Source organism: Adiantum capillus-veneris, chromosome 19 (genome assembly GCF_014529385.1).
Source record: "Adiantum capillus-veneris isolate H3 chromosome 19, ASM1452938v2, whole genome shotgun sequence".
Taxonomy (NCBI): Eukaryota; Viridiplantae; Streptophyta; class Polypodiopsida; order Polypodiales; family Pteridaceae; genus Adiantum; species Adiantum capillus-veneris.
The window spans coordinates 141,778,807-141,805,820 of record NC_140949.1 but is presented as its reverse complement, the minus strand read 5'-3'; the positions used below and the strand labels follow the sequence as shown (position 1 = coordinate 141,805,820).

Genomic DNA, 27,014 nt, shown 5'->3' with positions numbered 1-27,014 from the left:
TCTCTAGGCACGGAACTCCGCCGGGCTAGTGCAAATCTATTGTGAACTATGAACTGTTTTGAAGTGGTTATTTGGTGCTGTCGTGATTGATTCGTATTGCACCACTCTACAGACGAATGCGAGAATATGTAGCTACATTTGGGCACTTCCCTATGTGCATGTGCATGTGCGTGTGCGTGTATGTGTGTGTGTGTGTGTGTGTGTGTGAGAGAGAGAGAGAGAGAGAGAGAGAGAGAGAGAGAGAGCATCGTCTGAGCCTTTCATGCCTTATGGATTGCACGTGTTTGCTCTATGCATCACCAAAAAACGGGCTCCCCTCCCCCCCTTTCCCCTTCTCTCTTGCACGTGCCCTCCACTCTGTTTTTTTGCCTCAAAAGCATGGAGCAATCTAGCTAGATTCTCACTAATAAAACACCTCAAAAAGATTGGCAGTACCTAGTGGGTCTATCTCGATTTTCATTATGTGAAATCTTCACAAGGTGCTGACTTGAAGTGTCCAAGTTTGTTACACCTTGCTCCACCAAGGCTCTGATACCATGTCAAAGTCGACGATGCGGAAGCGTAGAGACCAAGGGGAGAAAGCAAGAGAGAGAGAGAGAGAGAGAGAGAGAGAGAGAGAGAGATTGTTGAACCAACCAACCTTGGCAATACATACAATGGGGGCCGAGGGTTGCTTATATAGCAACCTCAGTAAATTGCCCTACCTAGACTTTGACAAATAAGTAAAATAAATACCTAAAAGCCAAACAAAATAATGGGATCACATTGGGCAATTCACTTCAGATGCCAAAACTCTAACAGCTGCAACATGTCATTCCTCACCTTATCACTTAATTATGTCGATGTATTTGTATAAATAAGTCTATGCCAAGCTCTCATTGGGGATCTTTAAAAGCCCAACTAAGGCATGTCAAAGAAGATAATCATGGACCCATAAAGGGCAACATCCTCGATTTGAAGACAGAGACCCATGTGAAGAAGAAAGGAAGAAGCATGCTAGTTCACCAAACTAATAAACAATTCTATCACGATGCTCTCTGGTAAAATAATCATACTCTTCATGTTGGATCCAAAGATACTTGATTTATCTGCATAAACTAAACAATCTGTTGTACAAGAAATAGCTGATCGGATACAAAGACTATAGAGCCCTTGAGTTCTCCATGCTTATGTGAATTCCCATGTAATGCAAGGGTTATTTTCACTTCACTTGTCACATTCCCCTTCACTTGTCACATTCCCCTTCACTGATTGCTGGGCGATTATGTGTCACGGTTTTGCTTGCATTTCTCCATTCTTCCTCCAAGCACTTGTCTGGTGTTGATAATTTGAATGTGTGAGCATAGAGTTCTCTTCCAAGATCTCTGCAGGTGAAGTCTCTTGAAATGCCTCTATGCAAATATTTGTATGAAGTCTTTTGAAATGCCTCTATGCAAACATTTTTATAAAGTCTCTAGAAATGCCTCTATGCAAATATTTGTAGTCAACAAAAACACAAGCTCGGCCTTTAACAAACAAAGAATAATATAGTTAAACATGGGAAGAGAGATGTTGAAAATCCAAATTTCAATCGACCATCTAAAGGTCATTATTATGTTTCTTAAATAAAACGGAAGTTACTCTTGAGGCAATCAATGAAAAGAAACCATAATTAGGTAAGCAAGCTTTGTAGCAAAGATGAAGGCAATTAAATCTATGCTTACAAAAGCATGCTTTAAAGTAGGTCTCCACTTGATCCTATTTGCAAAATCTTGGAGGCATTTAGCAATCCACCAATTTTGTGGCATCTACAGCATTATAAATTTGTTCTATGCTGTAACAGTAAGTAGTGTTTCGACTGTATAACCAGTAGTAGCAAAGGAAGCAACACTTGTTAATGACGGGCATCAAGGAAGCAAAAGCCTACCTTCGACATAAGATCATCAAACTTGGCAAGGTGAGTGTGGCATAAACGGCATTTATAAAACATCCCATCCAGCTTTTGTACATGGATGCGTCCCATCTTTGAGCTGTCACAATTGTACCGTCCTTGCAATGTCTGGTAAAGAATCACATGCAAGCACAACTTTTATTTGTTGACATCAACAAACCTAGTTGCCATACTCTTTATATTTGGCTTATATTGTGTACAATCATTGCCAATAAGTTCACGAAAACTTAGTTATTTTTGGTGGTCTTGATGCAATTCCTTGAGTCAAAATTTTATACTTTTGTCATTCATACTTACATGAACACAAATTAGGAAACAAAATGCATCCAAACTCTTCTTGAAGCTGCTTCTTCTATAAAACAACTTTGAATCCAAACACAGAATTCTTTTGTGATAAGCAATCATCAGGCTCTCTGTTGTTTTTTCTTAACTCTCCTAAATTATACGTTTAAGTTCTCGATTTGTTGTTTAGGGATAAATTGCATTGCTTTTCCTCTATGGTTATCTAGCATACGAGAAATATGGGGTAGGACCATATGCTAGTGAAAATATGTTCATGATCATAAACAACTCGTGCTGAGCCAGTTCATGAAAAAAAACATGTCTTATTCAAGACTGGATGACAAGTACTAACGGGACAAGTACTAAAATTGAGAATCAAACAAGACAAAATTTTGAAAATATACAGAGCATCATGTATGTCGAAACATTTATTCCAGAAAAAAGAGCCCACAACGCACAATGTTCTTGATCAAGACCCAATTAAAGAAGATGACAACACAATCTGCCAAAACATGGCCCAAAAGAGAGAAGGGTCAAACAGAGGGGAGGCAGCAAAAGACTTACTTGAAATTGCTGCAAGGTGGGTAGGTCTCAATCAACTACCCCTCACAAACAAGCAAGGATTTCCGGAAGCTCTTCTGCGTGCCCTCGTGCTGGACATGGAAAGGTCAAAAGAGGCGTGATGGCCCAGTTGAAATGATGGAGGAGAAAAGGTCGCTTAGAAGAAGGAGGACCTGTAGGCTGTAAAAAGAAGGTGGGGAGGCACGGCAAGCAAAAAGATGCCTATAACTTAGAAAGAGAAAGACCGGCGGGTGTGTGGACCGCCTCTCGACTCTCTCCCCTTTGTAAGAAACGCGCGCACGCGCACACACAGGAGCGGGAGTAATAAGTATCTATCTACTTAGAGGGTCTCTGAGAAATCCTCGTGACTAACACATAGCATTAAAGAGAGGGGGATCGAGGGTTGGGAAGTTCATGCACGAAATTCGGAGAGATCGCAGCCATCGATGCACACTTAAAAACTAAACCCGGCCACAAATTAAACTCGGGCAGCGCTTATAAATCTACTAACATAATATGGCGGAAGTATTAAGCTTTTACATGTGTCGGTATATTCGAGCTTGAGCTTGGAGGAGAGAGAGAGAGAGTGGTTTGCGACCGCGTTGGGCACTTGCACAGAGAGAGTCGAATTGAATGGCAGGGATTTGTAGACGCTTGAATGCGGGGGTTGTCTCCTCGAAGAGCGGCCCAGCTCTCTTTCTCTCTCGCAGCAGTAGCAGGTTGCAATGAAAACCTGGCATGCACCCTTTCTCTCTCTCCCCCCCCCCCTTCGTGCGAGCTACGCAATGCAACCTCTCTCTCTCTCTCTCTCTCTCTCTCTCTCTCTCTCTCTCTCTCTCTCTCTCTCTCAATCTGCAGAGCTTCGAGCACCACCTTCGTTTCCACAGCACTGCTACATTTGGTAAGCTTAATTAAGGTTTGAGATTTTCGTCCTTTTGAGCTTAATTAAGCTTTTGTTTTCAGCTTTCCAAATTCCAATGGAGCCAACTCCTGCAAGCAGAGGTAACAAGCACGAGGCTTGCCTACTACAGCTAATGGACATGGAAAGAAGAGAGAGAGAGAGAGAGAGAGAGAGAGAGAGAGAGAGAGAGAGAGACTCTAAATAGTGATGATCAAATCTGGAGGCATCATGGCCCCTGTCCACCTCTCTCTACGCATCGCGGTTCGCAACCTACCCTGCACAGCTCTGTAATAAGCCTCCATTGCTGCAATTGCCCTCTCTCTATCTCTCTCATACGTTTCTGACTCTCTCTCCCTCTCTCTCCTCCACGAGGCGACGGAGAGCTTGGTAGTCTGTGCGCTCGGCTCATGACACAGAAAGGGAGGCCTTCTCTCTATCTCGCGGCGTGTCACCCCAACCTCATGCATTGCAACAACGAAAAACTCTCTCTGCGCACTCCTGCTGGAGCCCATCGGCTCTCTCTCTTCTCCACATTTTCCCCTATTAAAGACCTGCGAGCATCTCCTTAGTTTCTCTGTAATACGCCCAAAACCAGATTGAATTACACATCAGCAAGTCTCATTTCTGAATGCAGCTTCTTCACCTTCTAAACTATCCGGTTTCTTTGGAATGGAAAGTTGTAAGACGGTTGATAACTGAGACTTGATCAAGCTCCGGTCGGGTGCAGGAAATTGTAAAATATGGGGATAGAAAGTACAGAAATTAACTCTCAACTCAAAGCTTAAAATTTAGTTAGAAGAGCAAGTGAAGCTGTCGAATATAACTCCATTGCCTCACAGCAGATGCGATATTCTTCTTCAACGAGTGCTTTTGACATTCGGGCCTAACGTGGCTTTAGTAAATAGGGTTGTTTTAGCTTGAATAACATTTGAATTAAAGTAATTGATTGGTTCTTAAGCCGTAGGATCTGCTACAACTATAGTGATTAATCATGTCTATGGTTTATATGTTGGCACTCCACACATTTTTGTGGTCGTAATCCACTGCAAAATACTGCAATGCTCTGCAATTCCAGAATGATTCATTCCAAGCTGAGGCCTCTGTTGATGATTCTGCTAGCAGTAGCTGGAGCGCCATCAAGGACGTGGTCTCAATGCAGGCTGCACATGAAAATGCCTACTTCAATGGAACAACAATTTGGCTAACTGTCTTCAGAACATCTCCTTGAATGGGGCCACAGAGGGCAATGGCAGTGGATGTGAGAATCGAGATGTACGTGCAGAAGGAATGCACTAAAGTCATAGTGCACTGGAGTCCAAAAATTCAAGAAAAAATTTTATTATAGAAGAGATCCACATCATCGCCCACCCACCACTCACCGTCATCTTTGCTTTATCTTGAAACCCAAAAAATACAACCAAACTCACGCTTGAAATTTTGAATATATTTGTTTCTCTTTGGAATTGCAATAAGAGGACCTCACACGGTGAGTTTCAAGACTATGCTTAAACTATTCCGTACACCTAAAAAGGAACACTTCAACACATTCACACGTGTTTGATTCATTTGCCACCGCCTATAATAGCAAGTAACCCAATGCCCACAAAAAGGTTAACTTATTATTTTAAGAATGGTGACTTGCAATACCAAGTCAAACCTCTCAAAAGGAACGGACCTTTTCTCTAACTTTTGCTCTTTTAGCAAAAGTTAGGAAAAGGAACCTCTTCTCCTATTTTCCCTCTTAACTACTCCAAACTCTTCGTGTGAATGCACAAAAGTGAAAAAAAATCCCTTAATTCCTTTTTCAAAACCCACCGCGTGAAAGCCTTCTAAGTAGTTTCTATCTCTTTCTACCAATCAAAAAGTGCATTTTCAAAACAATCAATGAAAAATTATAAGGTTTTTTTTTTAAATATTCTATTTTTTTCACTAACAAAAAGGCAACACATCACTATGGTCTTAGCCCTTTGGGCACGCCAAAAAGAGAGAGAGGGAGAGAGAGATTAATTATTTCTTTTTTGATCCTTGCAGATTGTTAACTTTTTTCCTTGGAAGATTCGTCAGCCAGTAAGCTCTCTCGCTCTCCTATTACAATTTTTCATCCCCTCGCTCTCCATCTTCTGTTCATCCAAAGTCCATGGCTGTCCATCTCTCTACCTCATGGCAGCAGTGTTCGAGAAAAATAATTTTTCCAAACATACGAAATATCTTTCTTTGAATTTTCCCTTAGGATATTTAAGTTTATTTTTTGGGTTTTTATACTCTTTTTTTCTTATTTTTGGGTGGAATTTCTCCTTTTCCCCTTTCCCTTAACCCACTTTTTTGAAATTGAAAATGACATGATATTAAGCCGAGATGCATTTTTCCAAAACACTACATGGAAGCCCTTCCCCAGCTCTGACCTCAAAATTTATGCTTCCCTATCTTTCTCTGACCTCAAAAACAAAAAGAATATGGATAAATTTAAAAATTGCATATTACTTTAAAACTATAACAAAAACAAGAAAATTAGTTTGTAAAGAAAAAAAAGAATTTAGATAGAAGTAAATCTAAAAACTAAAAAAAACAATTCGATAAGAAAATTAGTTTGTAAATCAAAAATTGCATATATTGTTACTTCAAAAAAGGAAAAATATATATATTTTGATGTAAAATGAAAAAAGAAATAATACAAATAGAAGTAAAAGAAGAGATTAAAATGAAGAAATTAGTGAAATAGAAAAATGAAGGAAAAAATCTCAATGCAAAAAAAGAAAGGAAAAAAACATTAAATTAAAAAATATGCAAAAGCTATCTTCCAAAATTCCTTAAATACCCCTGGTGGTGAGAGTAAATTTCTCCCAAGATAAAATCTTTTGTAGCTTTTCATAAGAAGACTGTCTATCAATACAAGATACCAAAACTAGAATTTGAGCTGGTTATGTAGGTTTTGGAGATGGATTGCTTCATTAGTTTTAGACATGATAGCCTTTTTTTGGAAGTAATATGTGACAAATTACATGGTAAGCACTAGAAACGGATCTCAATTGTCAAAAAGAAGTAAAGATTAGGGAATCGTGAACAATTAAATCAAAATAGATATTTTGGGAATTTCCACAAATTAGAGGGGTATTTCGATAATTTTCCCTTTCTTCTAAAAGCCGCCGTAACAACTGCCAAAAAATCTTATAAACCCAACCCTTCCAACAATTGCAATTTGCACCAATTCAACTTCTCTTTTATCCCATATTCTGTTGCGTTGCTATGGAAGTAATGCCAACAACACAACACTGTTTTTTGGCACTAATGTTTTGTGCACACATGCTACAAAGTGGAGCTCCAAGCTGAAGGACTCTTGCGTATGCAAAAGCTATGTTTCACAACAATTTTGGACGGTGGAAAAATCTGCATCTACTTCCCTTCTAGGCAAAAAAACATAATTGCCTAGGGTGGGGCAATCGTCTGCACTCTTGTATGTGAGTTATGAGCACTTGCTCACACAAACATTCTCCTGCTCTAGACATTGCCTCGAAGGTGATTCACGTTTACTCATTCGTTTCCTTGATCACAAACATCAAGGCTTACGACGTCATAAAAGAGGGGAGAGGGGGTTGGGGGGGGGGGGGGGGGGGGGGGGGGGGGGGGGGTGAGAGAGTTGACCTCGGCATTGCACCTCCATGTTTATACCCGTGAGCCTCTACATTTATGCCCTAATTGCAAGGAGGAGTGTGAGCATTGCTCGAGATTGAGTGTCTCAAAATGAGAGAGAGAGAGAGAGAGAGAGAGAGAGAGAGAGAGAGAGAGAGAGAGAGAGAGAGAAGTGAAAGGGAAGCAGGGTTCGGATGTGCAATCACATGTAGTTGGCATAGCACAAGTCATTGACAAGCCCATGCTCCAAGATGTCGTCTCTTGGAGAACACTGATTGCAAGGTATGCTCAAGGTGGGCCTTTGATGCATCCCTTTGCTAAATTTTGTGAGTATGAAAGATGTCTACCTTCTTTGGATGCATCTATTATGAACGTAGTTGGCCACCTTACCTTTCATGTACTGAATGTTTGATTATTTTTCTCATGCAAGTGTTATTAGATTCATGTTACTCTATGTGTATTGTAGAGTTGTAGTTAAATTGGTACTTCAAAGTGATAGGCTTCAACAGGTAGTGAACAAGCATGCAAAAGGCCAGATGTGATTGGCAAATTTTGACAGTGCTTCACTTATCGCTTAGAGATTCAGTTAGATTTTAGGAGTAGGTGTGTGTGTGTTGGTTTAGTGTCGGGGGAAAAGTCATTTGGTGAAGACTCGATGTTAGCTGGTGTATGAGCAAGTTAGAAGGCCCTTCTCATAGCACCTTTGTTTGAATGCCCACATCCTCGTTGGGATCATGTGTGTGTCATGGAGAGATGTATGGAGATAGGCACACACATGTGCTATTGGTAAAAGCGAGTCAGAGAAAAAGAAAATTTGTATCAAATGTTTTTCTATCAAAGACAATTTGGCGGGTCGTCCAAAGGGGGAAGGATAAGAGAAGCAAAAAAGGTTTAATGTAGTAGGAGTAATACTAAGAGACCTCAATGATCTATGTAAGGAGAAAAAGAAAATTTGTATTAGATGTTTTTGTATGGACACAAATGCACGATAACAAAAAGGAAGATGTACACATTAACCTTCTCCCTTCCTCCCCATCCTCCCGCCCCCTTCTCTCTCTCTCTCTCTCTCTCTCTCTCTCTCTCTCTCTCTCTCTCTCTCTCTCTCTCGCCGAAGATGGAGTGGGACATACTTACATTTGAGCATGGGTAGACAAGTATCGGTAGGTTATTAGTGATAGTGTCCATCGTGTGTGTGTGTGTGTGTGTGTGTGTGTGTGTGTGTGTGTGTGTGTGTGTGTGTGTGTCATGGGGAGATGTATAAAGATACACACACAGACACAGACACAGACACATGTAACGGTGGTAAGAGCGAGTGAGACCCGCCGGTAGGCGGGTCGCGTGAGCTAGTTAATAATAAAGGGTTGTAAAGTTGCACATGTGTACAACATGCGTGCGCAGGTGAAATGGCTAGCCCATGCGTCGCAAAACTGGGGCTACGAGGTAGTAGGTTCAAAATCGGGTGACGGATGGCATGATTTTTTGCTTTGTTCGGGTTTCATTTTGCCTCGGGATCTTGCCTTGGACTTCCCAACCGTCGATCCCCTTACCCCCCCTTTGTGTCACTTAGAGTCGTGGGTGAGAAATGCCATCGTAAGTATTTGACAGAATCTTGAACCGTAACTCACTCTCTCCCCCTCCCCTGGGCCTTATCACCTACCATACAAGGACTTCAACTAGTCTTGCTTGGTGGGCATTGCTATAGAAACAGACTAGTACGGCCAGCGGCCTCTCTCTCTTTCTCTCTCCCTCTTTATCGCGTGCACAGGGGCTTCTTTCAGTTTTGGATATTGGCCTTCATGTCACAGATTTCGACACGTGTAAAGGGTTCCCCCCTTCAATGAGAAAAGAAGTGTGTATTTATTTGATATATAAATATGATGATCGAGATTGAGGATGTACCACTGAGGAAAACATGTAGCTAAACTATACTTAAGGAAGCATTGACAAACTCAAAAATACAAAAAGCATCAATATACTATAAAAATTAACATGCACTATCGACCGCATAATCGTGTACGGGTGTCGTCCAATTGTTCAAGATGGAGGGCAATGTTTGTGTCAAGCTACATAAAACCATTGTGAAACATTTTGTCTTGCAACGAAGCACCACATTTGAAAATGTTAAGTATATAGTGCACGTGATGCAGAAGTTCCATACAAAAGTATGGTGGATAGTTGGCACTATGGTCTCTCCAGAAAAAATAAGAAACGAAAGCCATGCCTTGGCTCGTAGCATTCATGTGTTGCCCAAAGCAAACATACATACATAGGGAATTGGATGCAGATAATGGACCTTGCAATGTTGTCGAGTTGGAGTCATGCTTGTGCAGTCGAAATGTCTACTGTTGTGAATATATATTCTTTCTGTGACACACAAAACAAGAGATAATACAAATACAAAAGATCTAAGAGATAGATTAAACTTAAAGAGAAGCACATATAACTTTATGTTCTACGTTATAGATGGTGTAGGGTTTACTGTAGTGATGAGTTCTCACTTCATAACTCACAGCATCTCAATCATTATAGTAGAATGACTCAATTAGCAAGCTATGAATACTGAGGTGGGGGACACCTCATTTTGTTGTTTTGACTCTACATATACTGTTTAAACGTAGCGATAGGCTAATATTAAACGCAACGTGAATTTCTTATGTGAGATTTGGGTCTAGGATAATGGTCTAGATCATGCCAAGCGGCCAACCTTGAGGAGAGGTCAAGCGAGGCTAGCAGCGAGCTCTTAGCCAATGCCAACACGATTGAACAGTATATAACTCATGTGTATCAAGAGGTTGTGTATGCATATTTTCTTGATTGCTCAGAGGTTGTGTATGCATGTTGCCTTGGTGTCTCAGGAGCTCTCTAGCTTGTACAAAGAAATCTGCACTGGCATACAAAGAAGCGGTTCGACGCCTCGCACAAAAAGACTAGCAAGCTGCCTCAAAACCTCAAAAGGCAATAGCGCACTCTGGCTCTACGGAGTCCATGCAGCTTCACTATCGATAGCTTGATGAGGGCAACTGCACAAAACACCCCACAGCTCATCATCGCCAACACTGCTAGCATATCCATTCTATCTATCCTTGCAAGCAATATATTCTTTGAGTCCTTCAATCAATGCATTCTTGTCGCTATGATCCTTCCTACACTCAAATTTCATCCTCTCTTTCATAGTATCTCAATATTTCATACTTTTCTCATGTCGATCATGCTTACCCTAATCTCCATCATTGTAACATTTACTGGCCTAAAAACTTGTGTGTAGCGGAAATTAGCATGAACATAGTGGGCATTTCATTAGAATAGATTCCTAATGAGAATTACAAGAGTGCTTGGGTGGAGAGAGCAACAAAAAGCATAACACCTAATTAGATATCATGAACAATACTTTCAAAAGAGAGAGAAATTAAGCTATTAACAACAGTTGAGGACCGGATTTGCATGGAGCCGGTCCCCCCTCCAAAAGGCTTTGTATTATGGTTTCTCCCATCAAGAGAGACATTGTACAATACAATTCTTTGTGTTCCTTCAATACTAGCTAGTGCAATGAAGATGAAAGCTTCATGCACTAAGCAAAACACTTAGCAAACACAACATTAATTATGCCCGGTCTCAAACCCAAGACCTCACACACCTTCAAAGATGGTGAGAGCTAGCAGGGTATGAGAGTAGATTGAGAGGAAGAAGGAGTATCTTACGAGAAAGATGTACATCTCCTTACATAATCACTCATATTAGCATAGCTTAGCTTAGTAATTAGCATGGTAGAGGAGATGAGCATGCATTGAAGCTTGGCTCTTGGTTGGTTCGCATCCACATGCCAAGAGTGTGTCAATGTAGGCTTCTATCTCACAAGCTTGGAGTAGGTGATGAGCTCTCCATTAAAGCTTGGGAAGAGATAGTCTTCTTTTCTTCACACATGAGATTGTGTGAGTGTGTGTGTGATAATGCCTTGCAAAAATCAGCCCCCTCTCTCTCTTGGGCGAGCCCTCTTGCTATTTGCTCTTGCTCTACCCTCATTGGACCTCCCCAGGTCAAGCCAATGACCATTAAGCAGCATAAGTGATAGCCTCCTGACATGTGTCCCCCTTTCCCCTTTTGTGAGAGCTTTAGGTAATTTAATAATTCAACTAAACTCTCATTGGACCCCTTTGCCTCCTGGCCAATAGGAATCAGGTAAGCCATTGGGCTGCTGAATGCTCATTGGACCCCTTGGGAGACTGTCCAATAGTCTTCTAGAGGACTTAATTCTCATTGGTTCTTTTATTAAGTGTTTTTAAATTAATTAAACTAGATTTACTCTAGCCTAATTCTCATTGGTCCACCTCCAAGGCCATCCAATAGGAATTGGGTACACCTTGTGGGCATCTGGCCTAGGGAGCTGACATGTGTCCCTCATTCCCTTTGTGTAAAGGGAGCTTGTGTGTGTGTGTGTGTGGCTTTCTCTCTCATCCACTACATGCTAGGCTTGCCCCCTCCTATGTAGGGATGTGCAAAGACTTTTTTGGACACACACAAAGCATCCAATTCCCCTATGCTTGACCTTTGGACACAACCTTTGAATTTTGGAACCTTAGCATTTTGGAAGTCTTAATGGGCTGAACCTTAGGGTCTTTTTAGCCCATTGTTGCACATTGCTCTTTTGCAGATGGCCCCACCTTTGGATCCCTATTTTCCCTCCTTTGGATCCCTACTGTGGCCGGTCTGCTAGCTTAACCAATATTCTAGCCTTTTCTCCCCTGGCACTTCCCCATATTAAATGATCAGTTTAACATGAGAAAATCACTTAGGAGAATTAGATATTGATTATTATGACATTACCTCTCTCTTGAAATCATAGTCGTCCTCGACTATGGTGTATAGAAGATAAAGTATATTCATGAGTCCTTTTCTTAGCGGGTAGAGGATCCCTATGTTACCCTACGACATCATTCCACAATGGATGACTAGTCCATTTGGCGCTTGAGAGCTTGAGGCTGCCGCAAGCATGTTTGCACATTAGTCCTATCAATCTTCCATAGTAGAGTGACAAGCTCTACTTGGTGTTTGGGAGACGTCGTCTCCGCAAACTTGATCTAAGCATGCATACTACTTCATTTTTGTGCACAGTAAAGAAAAAGAGAGTATTATAAGACAAAAACTTTGTTCATTTTTAACATTTTGTACATTTGCTTACTCTTGGGAAGCATTGTAAGCATTGACAAGGTTTAGGTTATCCTTTAATTGTATGCCTTGCATCCATCTAGCATCTTCAAAAGGATAATTCTTAAACTTAATAAGATATCGTCAGATAGTCTTACCGCCTCTTAGTACCTTGTCTTCATGTCGGAGAATGGACTCGGGCTGCAGCACCTCTTCTTGGTCCTCGATCTCCGGTAGGTCTTCAATAGTTGGTTCTTGAGGTGGCTCTCCTTTGTAAGGCTTTAATAGGCTCACATGGAAAGCATTGTGTATGAGCCAATGATTGGGCAACTTGAGTTGATAGGCCATCTCATTGATTGGCCTAAGAATCTGGAAGGGACCATAGTACCTTTTTTCTAGTTTAGCATAGTCCTTTTGGTGTCCCGTAGGATTCTTGCCCGTCGTGTGCCTTAATCGAGCCTTGGGAAACTTTAATAAGACCCAATCATTTTCTTTAAAGGCTTGGGCTCTTCTGTGCTTGTCAGTAGCAGCCTTTTGCCTTTGCTGTGAGATAGAGATAGCATTCTTAATCTTTTGAAAAGATTCTTGTAGGTCTCGGCTATACTCATCTACAGCGACTATCTTCCCATGTACCTTAAGTAGCAAGGGACTTTTTGATCTTCCCACAATTACCTCGAAAGGTGCTTTTCCCGTGGAAGTATGTACAGTGTTATTGTAAGCATACTCCACTAAGGGTAAGTACTTCTCCCATTGGGATCTTTGATCTACTTCCGTTACATAGGCTTTTAGTAGATCGAGAATTCTTAGGTTAGCTATTTCACTTTGGCCATCCATTTGTGGATGATAGGCCGAAGAGAAGTTTAGCCTTGTCCCTAAATTCTCAAAGAGACCCTTCCAGAAATTACTGGTCATTCTAGGATCTCTATCCGACACTATGGACATTGGCAAGCCATGGTACTTGAAAATTTGTGAAATGAAGAGGGTTGCCATTTGATGGGCTTTGATAGTCTTTTTGACAGGTATAAAATGAGCTTTGTTTACTGAACCTGTCTACTATCGTCCATATTCCCGTATTCCCATGGATAGACTTAGGCAATCCAAAGATAAAATCCATGGATATGCTCTCCCATGGTGAATTAGGGATTGGCAAGGGTTGAAGCAATCCAAGTTGCTTCCCTCTATCAAATTTTGTCTTTTGGCATACCACACATTTAGAAACATACTCTTGTATGTTCACTTTCATGGTAGGCCAATAGAAATATGTTTCAATTCCCTTTAAGGTAGACTGAATCCCTCTATGTCCCACATAAGGTGGAGCATGTGATTCATACATTACTTTCTCACGTAGTGAGTTAGTAACACATAGTCTATTGCCGTAGAGAAGATAACCATCTTGTAAAGTAAATGGTTCTTCTTTCTTCCCTAATGCAAGGGCTGAAATCACATCTCTAAAATCGGGATCAATAGCATACTCATCTATCATTGAAGATAGATCATTGTGAGTTGCTATGGAAACCGCATTCACTCTCGGCCGTCTTGAGAGTGCATCAGCTACTTGATTATGCTTGCTAGCAATGAAATTGCGAAAGGAAATTTGCCCACCTCATTTGTTTGTCGGAGAGCTTGGTTTGCGTCATGAAGTACTTAAGACTTTGGTGATCCGTCTCGCAGAATGAAAGGAGTCCCCAATAAATAGTGCTTCCATGAGTCTAAGGCATGTAGAACTGCAAGGAGTTCCTTTTCATATATGCCTAGAGCTTGCTCAACAGGGTCGAGCCTTTGACTCTCATAGCCTATGGCGTGCCCTTCTTGGAGCAAAATAGCTCCAAGGCAATCACCACAAGCATCACATTGGACCTCAAATGGTTTTGAGAGATCCGGTAGTGTAAGCACAGGTTGAGAGATAAGCTTTTCTTTAAGCTTTTCGAAAGCATTGTTCTCCCTAGCAGACCATGTATACCTAACGCTTTTCTTTGTTAGGTCATGTCATGGTCCCGCAATTTGTGAGAACTTTTCTATGAAGCGTCTCTAGTATGCACACATAACTATAAAGCTTCGTAGTTCATGAAGATTCCTTGGTTTAGGCCATCCTTCTTATTACCTCTAACTTTGATGGATCCATTTGGATGCCATCTTGAGAGATAATGTGACCCTAAATACTGAATCTCTTGCAAGAAAAATTCACTTTTCTTTCGATTAACATAAAGTTTATTCTCTCTCAAAACTTGAATTATTACCTGGAGGTGTTGCTTGTGTTCGTCTAATGAATTAGAGTAGATGATAATATCATCAAAGAACACTCCAGTGAAGGTTCGATGAGGCCTGAACAGCTTCTCCATCAAGCGGTTGAATGTGGCTAGTGCATTGGTCAAGCCAAAAGGCATGACAATGTATTCATAAAGACCAAATGTGGTGCGAAATGCGGTCTTTACAATGTCTTGATCAACTATCCTTCTTTGATGATTGCCACTTTTTAGGTCAATCCTACTGAAGTAGGTCGATCCTTGTAGCTTATCAAATAGGTCTTCTACCCGTGGAACGGGAAACCTATTCTTGATAGTGATCCTATTTAGTGCTCTATAGTCAACACACATACGATATGTGCCGTCTTTCTTTTGCACTAATAGCACAGGTGAGCAAAATGGAGATGAGCTAGGCCTAACCATGCCCTTCTCAACTAACTCATGCACTTGCTGCATAATCTCCTCTTGTTGAGCTTGACACTACAAGAGGTTGTGTGCTCTTGTGACGCTGTTAGCGACGGAAATACACTGGGTTTTTATAACCCCCGGCGTCGCTGAAACCGTCGCTAATAGTGTCGCTATGAGAGCGTCGCTATATGCGTCGCTATAATCGTCGCTATATAGCGATGGTCATAGCGACGGTTATAGCGACGTTTACACAGAAGTCTATAGCGACGCTCATAGCGACGCTACAGAGCCATAAATAGCGACGGTTATAGCGACGCCCGAGAGAATTTTTTTTTTGGTGACAGGGCATTGAATGCCCTGCCACCCATCAACCATATTGTACTTGATTCACTTTTTAAAAAAAGTGCAAGGGTAGATAATAGACCCAAAATAGTCACCCACAAGACGCATTGTTTGCAAAATTGACAAGCGTAAAATTGACAATTGTACACATCATAGGCAAAATGAATTGATTGGCAAATGTAATAATGACAATTGTACAACATCATAGGCATAAAGAATTGATTGGCAAAATGAACTGCGATGACAAATGTAATAATATACATGGTTCAAAAAGATGTATAAAATCCGTCTCATGATACATAAGCTATGAGAAACCCTAAACTAATGCTATCTAGCTACGGCTAAACTAACGTCGTCTAGTCAGACGTCTCATCGCGTCCAAGCGGCGTATCTGTCGGATTCTGCAAAAAAAGACAATAAGACAGCTTTCAGTAAGTATAAACATATAACGACATTTATAAAACAATACAAAAAATAGAAAAGAGTAAACCCTAATACTAACCATGCCGCCGCGAGAACTGAGAATGTCCATCAGGGCGTTTAAGCCCATCTTGCCTGCGTACTTGCGCTCGTACGGTGTGGGATCACGTCCTGTCATTGACCACTGTCAAAACATACAAAGAATTCATTATGTTAGAATTAAAAAACTCATAAACCCTAAACTATCGAACATAAAGAGCAATGCGAAAACACTTACAAAATCGGCCTCAAATGATGCCCATCCACCGCTCCCCAAGTGGTGCGAGCTCCCTGCCTCTACTCGCGCTCTAGCTGCATCCTTTTGTTGCTTCCACTTGTCGGGATTCTCGTGCGCTGCTTTCTTCGCATTCTTCCAATCTTCTTTGGCCAGCCAATCTGGCCTGTTCCACCCATGCTTGATTGCTTTTTGCACTTCAGAACGCTTGTGTTTGCAGTATTCGCGCATTCGAATCTTCATCAGGTCTTCATTGAAGCGATGATCCCTTGTTGGAACGGGAAACTCATCATGAAGTATACTGATGACTCTGTTTTTTAAATCACTTGGTACTTCACTCCATTTGTTTAGTATGTAGTGTCTAAACAGCTGAGAGCAAAGACCACGCATGCGCGAGATCACCTTCTTGCCATCATCATCCATGATGATGCCGCCGCTGAAGTCGACAGAGTAAGGCAAGCCCTCTGGCCGGTGACGCGTGAACCTGGGTGTCCCGGTAGGGGTCTCTAGCGGCGTGTCGATGGGGGTACGGACGTCAGTTTTCTCCACCGGCGTCTGGGCCCCGAAGTGAGGAGTGTCGAGTGGGGTGGCCCCTGGCGGAGTAGGTAGAGGTGTGTAGCTGCTAGGAACAGTCAGCCGTGCAAAACCTGGCGTAGATGGCGATGTTGTGGCTGGTGTGGGGGCGGGCAAAGAAGGGGAGGGTAAAGAGCCTCGTCGAACACGAGGCGGTGTGGAGGCATCGGTGGCGGAATCCCCACAACAACCGCCACCGCCACCACTAGAGCGCCGGTGTCTAGACGAGTGTGAAGCTCGTCTCGTTGACGCCGAAGCTTCAGAGCGCGCCGAATGCTCCGAAATAGAGGGAGATGCGGATGGAGTAGGAACGTGCGATGATGCGCCAGAGCGATGACGCTCCACGTACCACTGTCTCTGCTGCGGTGACAAAGAAGAAAGAAACTCCTCATCATCCATACCTGCATTAAACACACGAATATTTAAACTTAATATTGAATGAATAGAGTAGACAATGACGCAAAGACCATTAAATACAATGACGTAATGACGCATATAAATACAATGACGCAATGAATTGAGTGATAGAAGAGGCAAGTCGAAAACTCAGAATTTTCAATCAAAATATGTGAGCGCGAGTAGAAAAGAGCGTTATACACCATGGAAGGTACTTAGAGAGCCAGAGCTTTTACAACACGGAGCAAAATTGTTCAAATACAATATTTGTGGCTTTAAGAGATCTCTCTCTCATCCTCGCATAACTCAGCATAACTTCCTATATCTATATAGAGCTCTCCGTTTAAACACATATCCTCTGTTTCATTTTGTAGCTCCTCTGCATGCACCCCATATAGAGTAGTAGCATCTTGATGCTCGTCTGGCACCACCGCAGCGGCTTCTGATTGAGCATCTTCTTTGATCTCCTCCATTGATGCCGTTGTGATTGGCACATAGTAGCCTTCATACGTCCTTGCACTACGAGGGGCTACCTCTATGACGTACCACCAGTTTGATGTAGACTTTGTAGGATAAAATATTACCTGCCAGAGCCACATAACTCACATGAGAGCTTTCAAGCACATAACTTGTAAAAGGGGGTTGTTAACTATTTACATGCTTACTTGTTCACAATGCTCGGGTAGTACGAAAGTGTCTCTTAGGTCAGTCCATTTCTTAGTAGAATCCACCTCAAGAAAACCAGACTCTCCTCTACGCACAGTAGCGTTGCGACCCTCCATGATTATCTTGAACCATTGCACGTCAAACAAGTCGACAAAAAATCCTCTGTAATCGATCCTCAAAATCTCTTGCAGCGTGCCGAAGTAAGTGAGTTCCGCCACCACAGGATCTGTATCAGAGGAACGTCGTCGACTAGACTGTTCAAATTTTGCCATGATTCCACAATCTTGAGTAAAACGCTTTTTGTCGATTCGTTCCACCCTAAAATGTCGACCTTTACACCATGCTGCTGTGTATGACTTATACTACAACGAACAAAGATTATGAGTGGCCGTTCAAACGTTTAGAAATAAAGTCACTAGCTAGTCGTACATTGCAAACTTACCTTGGTCGCGCAACCCCGAGAGTACTCCCACTCTTCCTCAGTCACTTCGTCACCGCATTGTTGTGCGCTTTTCAATTGGTTGTGCAACCATCTTAAGCTCATGAAGGTTGGTAGGCTCTCCAGAACCGTCGGATAGTGCATCGGTGGTCGTCTTCCCCATCTCCACTCGATTCGTGCCCTTTGTCGCTCTTGCTTTGCATCCTCATATTGTGAAATCCACTTTTGCATCACTGGATTGTGAAGCATGCAAAATCGGTTGATTTTAGCCTCTAGATCTTCCGTCATCTTCTTCTCAACACCGAGATTGCACATGACAATCCCAGATATGCGCTCATCATCTATGGTTCGCCATAGCGTGTCCCGGGCTTTATCAAATCCGTCTAGCCACTCTCCAATGTACACTAGGGACTCTGATACCAACCAACCTTCTGCCATGCTACCCTCCGGACGTGCCTTTTGACGCACATATCCCTTAAGAGTTTTCATGAAACGTTCTAAGAAGAACATCCATCTGGAATGAACTGTGCCAGCTATTTCCACCTCATCAACTATGTGAACAAGAAGATGCACCTGAATGGTTAGCATGGTAGTAGGAAAATGTTTCTCAAACATGCACACAAGCTCCGCAGCATTTAGTTTGGCGAATGGTATGGAGTCTACGTTGATCATGAGTCGGGGCCAGTATGGTAACTCGTACCATAGAGATAGTCTCTTCATCCCTGGAGGCAATCAGTCATCGCACATCTCCTTCTGCTCTAACCATGCTTGTGCAGACATCCTTGGTGGCTCTCTTCCCAAAAAGCCATCGCGTAACACATGATTCTCTGGAAGATACGCTTGATGACCTTCGTAGATTTGCTTCTTCAGTGAGGGCGCCCTACGTGAATTCAATCTAGGTCCACATGTGACACATGCTCTGTATCTGCTTGTTTGAAGCCCTGCATGTATACACATGATAATAGATCAACTATGGGAAAAAACAAGATTTACAGTGTCTGAGTGAGGAGTGTCAATAGATCACCTGAGCATTCTATTAGCCCGGGATAGTCATGCATGGTCCACATTAGAATGCCTCTGATCAAAGCATTCCGTCGTCCTGTGTGTCGGCTCATATCCACCACCTCTATGCCAATCCACAGTTGTTGTAGCTCTTCCAATAGTGGACGAAGATACACATCCATATTCCCCACTTTATATCGCCCTGGCACAATCAAGCTTAGCCATAGGTGCCCCTTCTTCGTAGTCAACCACGGGGGAATGTTGTAGTTGACGATGACAACGGGCCATACACTGTAAGATGTTGATCTTTGACTAAATGGATTCACGCCATCCATAGCCAGGCCTAAGCGCAAATTTCGAGCTTCCCTGGCAAAATCCGACCATGTTCCATCTATATGTTTCCAGGCTGCGCAATCTGCAAGAATTCGTAGCACACCATCCGAAGATTTATTCTCCTCATGCCATGATGCTAGGGCGGCCATGGACTTACATTCGAAGAAATGCTTGATGCGAGGAATCAGAGGAAAATGTCGCAAAACCTTTTGTGGAATTTTTGTCCCGTGGAGATCTACTCGATATCTTTCGGAATCACATTTCGGACACTTCTCCATGTCTATGTGTTCCCCTCTGAAAAGAATGCAGTCATTAGGACAAGCGTGGATAGAATTGTAATCCATCCCCAAGTTTCGCAAAATCTTTCTTGCTTCATCTCGGGAATCTGGCATCACATTGTCAGCTGGTAGTATGTGCTCTTTAAGCAATCTACACAACATAAAAATACGATACAGTCGTGTAAAAATCTATCAGATCATTATACATTTAGAGTTTTATTAAAGTAAACTAATTGTAATAGATCACCTGAAAAGCGTTGTGACGCTAGTGTCACTCCATCCAAACTTTGCCTGCATGTTGAGAAGAACCAGGAGTGCTTTCAATCTAGACATACGTGCTCCATTATACAATGGCGTATCGGCTTCACTTTTCATATCATCATAGATAAGCCTTTCTGAATCCATGATCGTCTCGATCATTTCATCAATCTCGGGCTCAAACATTGCCTCGTTGGGAATGTGCTCCGCATGATCATCCCCCGAGCTGTCAGAGGCTACATCTTGTGGCCTCACATATGCTGCTTGACCAAAGCGCCTGCGAACACGTCTATTGGGTTGCAAGATTGCTGCTTGTTGGCCAGCGTCAGAGTCCGACGAGTTATAATTGGCAACAACTCGATCTATAATAGATGGATCGAACTCGCCAAATTCATGAACGTGCTGCAAAGAAACACGTCTTGTCCGTCGCACAGCATGCTTGCATTGATTACAAGGACATAAGACCCTCGTTGAGAGATGGGTGTTTCGGTTGGACAGTCCCACATCCTCGTCACTACTCATAATGAGGATAAAAATCTTATAACTTGGACAACAAATTTAATATTCTATTGGCATTCTTCGTCTTATCTCTCTCTCTCTCTCTCTCTCTCTCTCTCTCTCCCTACACCTCACATTCTCTAGTCGGTCTAGAGGTGCACGGAGATCAGAACCACCGGGTTATAATCTCGTCTTTATTGGTCAATACCTATATTTGTGGGTACAAGAAATCTACAGACCCACGTCTACATGATACTGCATGTAGTGGACAAAACCCCTTTGCCTCTTCTCTAGCTGTAGCACTTCACAGCATCTTAACATCTTTTCACAGTAGATCTTTTCACTGTTCGTCTAACTCTAAACCCTAAACCGTAAGTAATTCTTGCGTGGACTCGATCTAACGTAAATAAGCGTAAATCTAAATAAACGTAAATCTAACTAAAAATAAACCTAAATCTAATTTAACGTAAGTCTACATCTAACCTAATCTTTAACGTCTTTTGGGATAGTTTCCTACGACGTTAAAACTCTCTTCTTCTTGTGTGTGTGTGTGTGTGTGTGGGTAAACCTAAATAAACCTAAGTCTAATCTAATATAACATAAATCTAAATCTAACGTAAATTATGTTATATTAAAAACAAAGAACTAAACTAACAGGGATTATAAGAACCTTAAAACTGATTTAACACATAATTTTTCACATAACTCGGCAAGAGTTGGCATTCTCATCACTAAAGATGTGAGAGTTAACTTCCGGCGGTGACGCTGCCTCATCTCCATCCACATCTGACGACAGCAATTGGCCCTTTAGACCGTTCTTGCTCTTGTTACTAACTTTGAAGTTGCTGTTGAATGACTAGAGGTTGTCTAGATGGTAATTGTGTCGGGGATGTAGTGACTCTTGCCGCCCTGAAGATCCACCTTCTTCCCTATCTTCTGAAGACATTTCACCAGTACTTTTGGATCGACGGAGCCCACCATGAGTGAAGGCAGCAATACCCTATATTCCATTGAGGGCTTTCTTCACCCGCTTCATGCAGGCATCGCAGTCTATGGAGACCTAAATCTAATCTAATATAACGTAAATCTAAATCTAGCGTAAATAAACGTAAATCTAATTAAAAATAAACCTAAATCTAATCTAATTTAACTTAAATAAACCTAAATCTAATTTAACGTAAGTCTACATCTAACCTAATCTTTAACGTCTTTTAGGATAGTTTCCTACGACGTTATAACTCTCTTCTTCTTGTGTGTGTGCGCGTGTGTGAATGTGTGTGCCAATAAAAAGAGATAAATGGTATAACCTTTCTATCACCCATGCCAAGTATGATAGATTGGTTATGCCATTTCCCTCTTGAATAATAGGTCTTGAGTTCAACTCCTCGTCGGCTAGATCTTTAGGTCTTTTAATTTTAATTAGTTTCCTACGACGTTAAATTAGTTTCTCTCTCTTTCTCTCTCAATGTGTGTGCGTTTTTTTGTTTATGCATGTTTTCTCTCTCTTTTCCTCTCTCAATGTGTGCGTTTTTTGTTTATGCATGTTCTCTCTCTCTTTTCCTCTCTCAATGTGTGCGTTTTTTGTTTATGCATGCTCTCTCTCTCTTTTCCTCTCTCAATGTGTGTGTGCATTCTTTGTTTATGTATGTGTGTGTGCGTTTTTGTTTATGTTTGTACTCTCTCTCTCTCTCAAAAACACTATGTGTGTGTGTATGTGTGTGTGAGAGAGAGAGAGAGAGGGAGAGAGAAAGAGGGGAAGGGAACATGAGAGTGAGGAGAGGGAAGGAGCATACCTGGCTCTCCTTCCTCTCCTCGTGTGTGTGTGTGTGTGTGTGTGTGTGTGTGTGTGGAGAGAGAGAGAGAGAGAGAGAGAGAGAGAGAGAGAGAGAGAGCGTTACCTGCTCCTTGCTTGAGGGCGCCGAAAAACTCAGATCTGAGATCTGACTTTTTGGGCGCTCTCTGTTATTTTTTTAGCCCAGTCGGCGTCGCTATGAGCGTCGCAAATTTACTTGTAAATTTGCGACGCTCATAGCGACGCCGGGATTTTTTTTTTTGAGCGTCGCTAATATGAATAGCCTCTTGTAGTGTGAGAAAGTCTATAAGGAGGTTTGTTAGGCGGTGAGCTTCCTGGAAGAAGTTCAATTGCATGGTCATCATTACCTTGTTTAGGAGGTAGCTCACAAGGGATGTCGTCAATAAAAACATCTTGAAACCCCTTGAGAAAATTGGATAACTCTAATTCCTTTTGGTTGCTTTTATTTTCTTTTGCTAAAGCATTAGGTTCATTTGAGAATCTTTAACAAAAATCATGTACGCGAAAATAGAGCTCCTTATTGACTTGTTGAAAGCCGGTGTATGTACAATGGGGATAGTGATACCCATTTCCTTAGCATCTATATACATGTCTTTTTCCATGAACTTAAAGGAGATTCTCCTTTCAGGAAATTTAACATTGGCAGCCAGGCGGTCAAACCATGGTGCCCCTAGGATTACATCCTCATGCTTGAGAGGAGAGATAAATAAGTCCTCTTTGTCCACATAGCCTTTGACATGAAGCCTCAATTTCCCGATTAAGGGAGTGACTGAAGCCTCTTGCCCCTTGAAGGCACTGTCTGCGGGTAGGACATCTCCCATCTCGTAAGCTTGTATGCCTAGCTTGGTGGCCAACTCTATAGATATAAAATTGTGAGTAGAACCAGGGTCAAAGAGAATAAAAGCATCATGTTCTCTTACCTTTCCCCAAGCATGGCATAGAGGAGATCCTTTGTGATGAGTTTGGTGAGTCTCCTCCTCTTGGATTTCAACCAAGGAAGCTCTAGGAGGATCTTGGCGGTTGTTCTTTTGGGGACAAGCACGGTATGCATGCCCTTGTTCGCCGCACTTGAAACACCGATTATCTTTGCGATAACGCTCAAGCTCTTCAGGAGAGAGTTTGTTTTTACCTTTGTAAAATCCCTTCTCTTTAGCTTTGTTGGAGTCGCCCTTAGGAGACTTTTGGACATTGTCCTTCCCCTTAGGCTCGTTGGAACCCTTATTTTCCGTGGGCTTATTATTTCTTTTAGCCCCCGTTTGGAAATTGATTCGAGAGGCCACCATAGTATGGTGTATTACCGCCAATATGGTACGTGGCCTTTGGGAGCTGACATACTCCGCCATTTCTTCGGTTAAGCTCGCACAAAATTGTTGGCTTTGCTCTCCAAAATCCACCTTTTTGAAGACAGTGGCTTTGAGTTGTAGGTCCCAAAACTTGTCTACATATTTGTGGATGGATTCATAGGGAGAGAGCTTTGAGCTTCGCCATTCGGTGAGTACTTTGTCTTTGGCATCGGTGGCCAAAAACTGCTTCATAATGGAAGCTCTTAAAGCTTTCCATGTTCGTGGAGCTTCACCGTTGGCTCGTAGGCTAGACCACCATTGCCTGACGGACTTTTGAAAGTGCATAGCTACATGGCGTAGCTTAGAGGACTCCGTGAAGCCCTCATCTCCAAACGCCGCATCAAATTGCTGGATAAAGGCCAAGACTTTGTCCGTAGCACCAAAGGTGCCATCATAGGTAAGGAAAGAGATGCTCTTCCCTCCCTCTTTGAACTTCTTCAGCTTGGATGACCTCTTCCATGCGGCATAGGATTTCCTATGGCCTCTTCTTTTTGATGTTTCAAAGGTTGCACCATCACTTTCTTCAGAAGGTGAAGAATTTGAAGAAGGTGGAGAAGAGGGTGACCTCTTTCTCGCCTTTTTCTTGTCTTGATCTTCGTCGTCTTCACCATCACTTTCATAAGAGGAAGAGGATGAAGAAGATGGAGAAGAGGGTGTCCTCTTTCTTGCCTTTTTCTTCTCTTGCTTTTTATCATCCCTCTTTGAATTCTGGTGTGGAGAAGAGTGTGTTGGTCTTCTCCGCTTTGGTGGTGATGGAGAGCGTTTAGCCCGCCGTCTTCGTGGAGCCATCTCCGCCGAGGTGGCGGAAGACTCACATATTTCTTGTTCCTTCGGTGGAGGCTCTTGAGTTCTCCTTTGGGAAGGAGATGCATCATCAAGAAGTAAATTCTTGAGCCCTTCGTATGGATTCTCTTCTTCTTCCCGAATCGGAGAGAGACCTCTTTTGGAAATCTTACAAGGAGGCTTCCTAGGTGTTCTCTTGTCATGGTGGTGAGCTTGAAGAATCCCGTGAGCACGGAGCTGCCGTTGCATTTCACTTTGGAGAGATGGATTGCCCATGGCTTGTTGAAGCCTAGAAACAAGATAGTTAACAAGCATCGGAGCATCATTAGTAGCTTGCTCATTAGCAAAATCAAAGTTATCAACATTAATTTCACTCTCTTTACTATTGTCAGCCATTCTAACAACTTTTAGGTGTAAACTTTTTAGGTGTACTTTGGCACTTCAAGCCCTAGTTGCTACTCCTCTTTACCCCTTTAGAAAAAGCACTCAAGCTACTGTACCCGCGGCTCGAATACCATTAATTGCAAGGAATAGAAGAGAGGGTCTTTCGACACCAAAACAGCACCGGCTCCTGTCAAGCTTCTAATAGCTCAATAGTGGTTAAGCCGTAGGCAAGCCCCGTAGGACTCCACTATTAAGACCATAGCTCTCAACGGTGATGCCCCGTTAACTACACGAAGGCAGGCGCACTGCAAGGCTGAAAAATCCCTATTCTACTTACTCACAGGCAATTAATAATACCAACCATTTATAGCTAGCTTGAGGACCTCCCTTCTTGAGCAAGAAAAGAGAAACCATGTGCTCTGATACCAATGTAACATTTAATGGCCTAAAAACTTGTGTGTAGCGGAAATTAGCATGAACATAGTGGGCATTTCATTAGAATAGATTCCTAATGAGAATTACAAGAGTGCTTGGGTGGAGAGAGCAACAAAAATCATAACACCTAGTTAGATAGCATGAACAATACTTTAAAAATAGAGAGAAATTAAGCTATTGACAACAGTTGAGGACCGGATTTGCATGGAGCCGGTCCTCCCTCCAAAAGGCTTTGTATTATGGTTTCTCCCATCAAGAGAGACATTGTACAATACAATTCTTTGTGTTCCTTCAATACCAGCTAGTGAAATAAAGATGAAAGCTTCATGCACTAAGCAAAACACTTAGCAAACAAAACATTAATTATCCCTGGTCTCAGACCCAAGACCTCACACACCTTCGAAGATGGTGAGAGCTAGCAGGGTATGAGAGTAGATTGAGAGGAAGAAGGAGTATATTACGAGAAAGATGTACATCTCCTCACATAACCACTCATATTAGCATAGCTTAGCTTAGTAATTAGCATGGTAGAGGAGATGAGCATGCATTGAAGCTTGGCTCTTGGTTGGATTCGCATCCACATGCCAAGAGTGTGTCGATGTAGGCTTCTATCTCACAAGCTTGGAGTAGGTGATGAGCTCTCCATTAAAGCTTGGGAAGAGATAGTCTTCTTTTCTTCACACATGAGATTGTGTGAGTGTGTGTGTGATAATGCCTTGCAAAAATCAGCCCCCTCTCTCTCTTGGGCGAGCCCTCTTGCTATTTGCTCTTGCTCTACCCTCATTGGACCTCCCCAGGTCAAGCCAATGACCATTAAGCAGCATAAGTGATAGCCTCCTGACATGTGTCCCCCTTTACCCTTTTGTGAGAGCTTTAGGTAATTTAATAATTCAACTAAACTCTCATTGGACCCCTTTTCCTCCTGGCCAATAGGAATCAGGCAAGCCATTGGGCTGTTGAATGCTCATTGGACCCCTTGGGAGACTGTCCAATAGTCTTTTAGAGGACTTAATTCTCATTTTTTCTTTTATTAAGTGTTTTTAAATTAATTAAACTAGATTTACTCTAGCCTAATTCTCATTGGTCCACCTCCAAGGCCATCCAATAGGAATTGGGTACACCTTGTGGGCATCTGGCCTAGGGAGCTGACATGTGTCCCTCATTCCCTTTGTGTAAAGGGAGCTTGTGTGTGTGTGTGTGTGTGGATTTCTCTCTCATCCCCTACATGCTAGGCTTGCCCCCTCCTATGTAGGGATGTGCAAAGACTTTTTTGGACACACACAAAGCATCCAATTCCCCTATGGTTGACCTTTGGACACAACCTTTGAATTTTGGAACCTTAGCATTTTGGAAGTCTTAATGGGCTGAACCTTAGGGTCTTTTTAGCCCATTGTTGCACACGGCTCTTTTGCAGATGGCCCCCCCTTTGGATACCTATTTTCCCTCCTTTGGATCCCTACTGTGGCCGGTCTGCTAGCTTAACCAATATTCTAGCTTTTTCTCCCCTGGCACTTCCCCATATTAAATGATCAGTTTAACATGAGAAAATCATTTTAGGAGAATTATATATTGATTATTATGACAATCATTATGTCGAACTTGTCTACTGCGATCTCCTCATCATTCCTTCTACTATTTTTGTCCTCATGTCAACTCTAGGGTCAATCATGTTATCATGTTACC

At 42.2% G+C, this 27,014-nt stretch overlaps 1 protein-coding gene across 1 annotated transcript in view; it reads right to left on the bottom strand.

Annotated features, from left to right (window-relative positions):
- LOC147434987 (uncharacterized) overlaps window positions 1-4,811 on the bottom strand; it is a 36,560-nt gene extending 31,749 nt beyond the window's left edge. The window contains exons 1-3 of the mRNA XM_086489710.1: window positions 4,698-4,811; window positions 2,777-2,811; window positions 1,907-2,038 (exon numbers count right to left, since the gene is read on the bottom strand). Of these exons, the coding sequence (XP_086345836.1) occupies window positions 1,907-2,038; window positions 2,777-2,811; window positions 4,698-4,811 (281 nt within the window). The remainder of the gene's footprint in view (window positions 1-1,906; window positions 2,039-2,776; window positions 2,812-4,697) is intronic.
- Window positions 4,812-27,014: the final 22,203 nt, after the last annotated feature.